The sequence below is a fragment of the Octodon degus genome, unplaced genomic scaffold, assembly GCF_000260255.1.
Source record: "Octodon degus isolate 3935 unplaced genomic scaffold, OctDeg1.0 scaffold00112, whole genome shotgun sequence".
Taxonomy (NCBI): Eukaryota; Metazoa; Chordata; class Mammalia; order Rodentia; family Octodontidae; genus Octodon; species Octodon degus.
Genome location: NW_004524688.1, coordinates 4488931 through 4491602, shown reverse-complemented (window position 1 = coordinate 4491602; position 2672 = coordinate 4488931). Strand labels below are relative to the sequence as shown.

General features: G+C 53.0%; 1 protein-coding gene across 1 annotated transcript in view; it reads left to right on the top strand.

Annotated features, from left to right (window-relative positions):
- Positions 1-61: 61 nt before the first annotated feature.
- The window catches only part of Slc22a3 (solute carrier family 22 member 3), a 141545-nt gene continuing 138934 nt past the window's right edge, over positions 62-2672 (top strand). The window contains exon 1 of the mRNA XM_023699325.1: positions 62-555. Within this exon, the coding sequence (XP_023555093.1) occupies positions 124-555 (432 nt within the window). The 5' untranslated portion in view covers positions 62-123. The remainder of the gene's footprint in view (positions 556-2672) is intronic.

The following is a 2672-nucleotide window of genomic DNA, read 5'->3' as shown; positions in this document are numbered from 1 at the left end:
GCCGCGGCTTCTCACTTCGCCGGAGCGCGGGCTGCGGGCGGCGCGGGGGAGGCGGCTGGGGAAGAGCAGCCGGCAGCCGGCCCGCGGTCACTCGGAGGCCAGGCGGCGGGCGGAGGACGCACCATGCCCTCCTTCGACGAGGCGCTGCAGAGGGCCGGCGAGTTCGGGCGCTTTCAGCGGCGCGTGTTCCTGCTGCTGTGCCTGACGGGCGTCACCTTCGCCTTCCTCTTCGTCAGCGTGGTCTTTCTGGGCACCTGGCCCGAGCACTATTGGTGCCGCGGGCCGAGCGCAGAGGCGCTGGCCGAGCGCTGCGGCTGGAGCCCCGAGGAGGAGTGGAACCGCACGGCGCCCGCGCCCCTCGGCCCCGCGCCCCGCGCGCTCCCCGGCGACGGCCGCTGCCAGCGCTACCTCCTGGAGGCGGCCAACGCCAGCGCCGGCGCGGAAGCGCTCAGCTGCGCCGACCCGCTCGCCGCGTTCCCCAACCGCTCGGCGCCCCTCGTGCCCTGCCGCGGCGGCTGGCGCTATGTCCAGGCCCACTCCACCATCGTCACTGAGGTAAGGTGCGCCGGCACGAGCTTCTGTCCTGGCTCTCCCGGCGGACTCCGCGACTGCGAGCGGCTGGCCACCCGGGAAGGTCCGTGGGACGCCCCCCGGCTGGCTTCCCTGGGGGACCTACCAGGTTCACAGCGACATTCGGAAGCGCGTTCCAACTATCGGGAGAGACCTTTCGTCTACTTTTCCCGTGCCCGAGAGCTAACCAGGAGATGCTTTTGTTTCAGGTGTGAATGAAAACTTTCATAGGAGCCAAGTTATAGCTGTTTCTTGCACACCTGCCTAGCACAGCACCCAGAAAGATGCGCTTTATCTTTGAGATGTGTTGACGCATTGATTGGAGTCGATGAGTCTAGACTCTGAACTTCTATTCTGGGGCAAGCGATTTCCGCAGGTCTGGACGGCCTGTGGTCGAGGGGCAAATCACCTTTGAAGATCAGAGTTCTTTTCTGTTGCCCAAATGATTATCCAGAATGCCAAGGGATAAAGGTCGGGGCTCTCCCGGGACAGGGTTGGTAAAGCTGCTGTGGGGCAAAGAGCAGCATCCGAAAGAAGTTAGGAAAGCTGAGGCTTTGAATCAGAGTTTATTGGTTTTCCCTGTAACATATTATGAAAAGACAGCAAGGGGGCGGGGGACTGGTGGAGGTGCGGGGGTGGGATGGAGGCGGTCCCTGTATTTGGTTAGGAGTGTTTGTTGCTCAGCACCTTTGGAGGTCCGGTGGTCTTTTGGTTTCAGGGCTCCATTCCTGCACCCTGCTGGGTGAAGAGTGTGCCTCTGTATGGATTTGCACTTGATCAGTATTTCATTGATTTTTCTACAGTCATAGGCCAATTAAATTTGTCCAAAACTGATTGAATGGGCTTAGGTAAATGGAGGAAAGAAAACCGTACTTTGGGTCCTTATCTTCTTTTTTGTCATAAGTACTTAAATGATGGGGAAATCCTGCCTTAGGAGGTAGAAGTTCCTTTCTGATGCTGCTAGAGGTGACCTTTAGTGTGATCCCCTCCTGTGTCTGGAGCTGGCACGTAGCTCACTGAGGGTGTAAGGATTCTAATTGCTAACACTATGAATAGCCCCTTCTTAGTGCTCTAGGGATAAAATCCATGGCACCCGGGTGGATAATGCATGTATTTCTGCGTGTTTGGGATCATTTAATTACTTCATCCACAGGTAGGCTGGGGTCCTTTAAGCTGGAGTGGGTCTCCTGTTAGGAAGCGTTGGGGCAAGGACACTGTCAGAGGTGCTTCCCAGAGTGTACTGTTGGGGGGCTTCTTCCTCTCCATTCAACAGGACTGCTTAGAGCTTATGTTCCAAAAGAACTAGTAAGACATTTGCAAATGAACAACCACGAAAAAGCAAAACACACACCCACTCGAGTGTAGTTTTTGTGAGTGATGCCTTGGGAAGCAAAGAAGGGAGATATAAAAATCTGTAAGCCAGTGCCATAAGAGATTCTTCAACATTCTTGGGCACCATGGTCACTGGCATTCTGGGGTTCTATGAAGGTATCTTTTGAAGGTCAGGGCTTCTGAAGTGTAGAATGGTAGAAATTCGTGGGTCCTGATGTATTCTCCAGGTACCTGTATGGCCTAGGTAAGCCATGTCACCTCTCTGGGGTTAGGTTTCTCTTTTATAAATGTAAGCATTGCATTAAGCCTTTCACATATCTTAAGAGCTCTCACCGTCACTAGCTGATTATAGCTCAGTGTGCTAAAGTGGTGTTCAGAATATACTCTATAAGGCCACGGAACATATTTTTGAATTATATTGAAGAGATTTATTTTTTAAAATCCCAAATAGTTTTGTGCTTCTTTTGGCTTGTCTGTCATGTTTTGACTCAGAAGGAAACTCCCTGTCTGTTCAGGAAGCTCAGCTATCCGAAATAACGCATTCCTTCTCAAGGTTGAGTGTGGCTAGTATACTGGTGTCTTCAGTTTTGAATATGAAACAGTTTGTTTTTATTCTTTGCGATTCTGTCAGAAAGGTGAAAGAAACTAGGTGTGGAGACTTACACCTGCAATCCTAGCACTCAGGAAGCTGAGGCAGGAGGATTGCTGTGTATTTGAGACCAGCCTGGGCTACATAGAGAGTTGAAGGCCAGCCTGCACTGTACAATGAG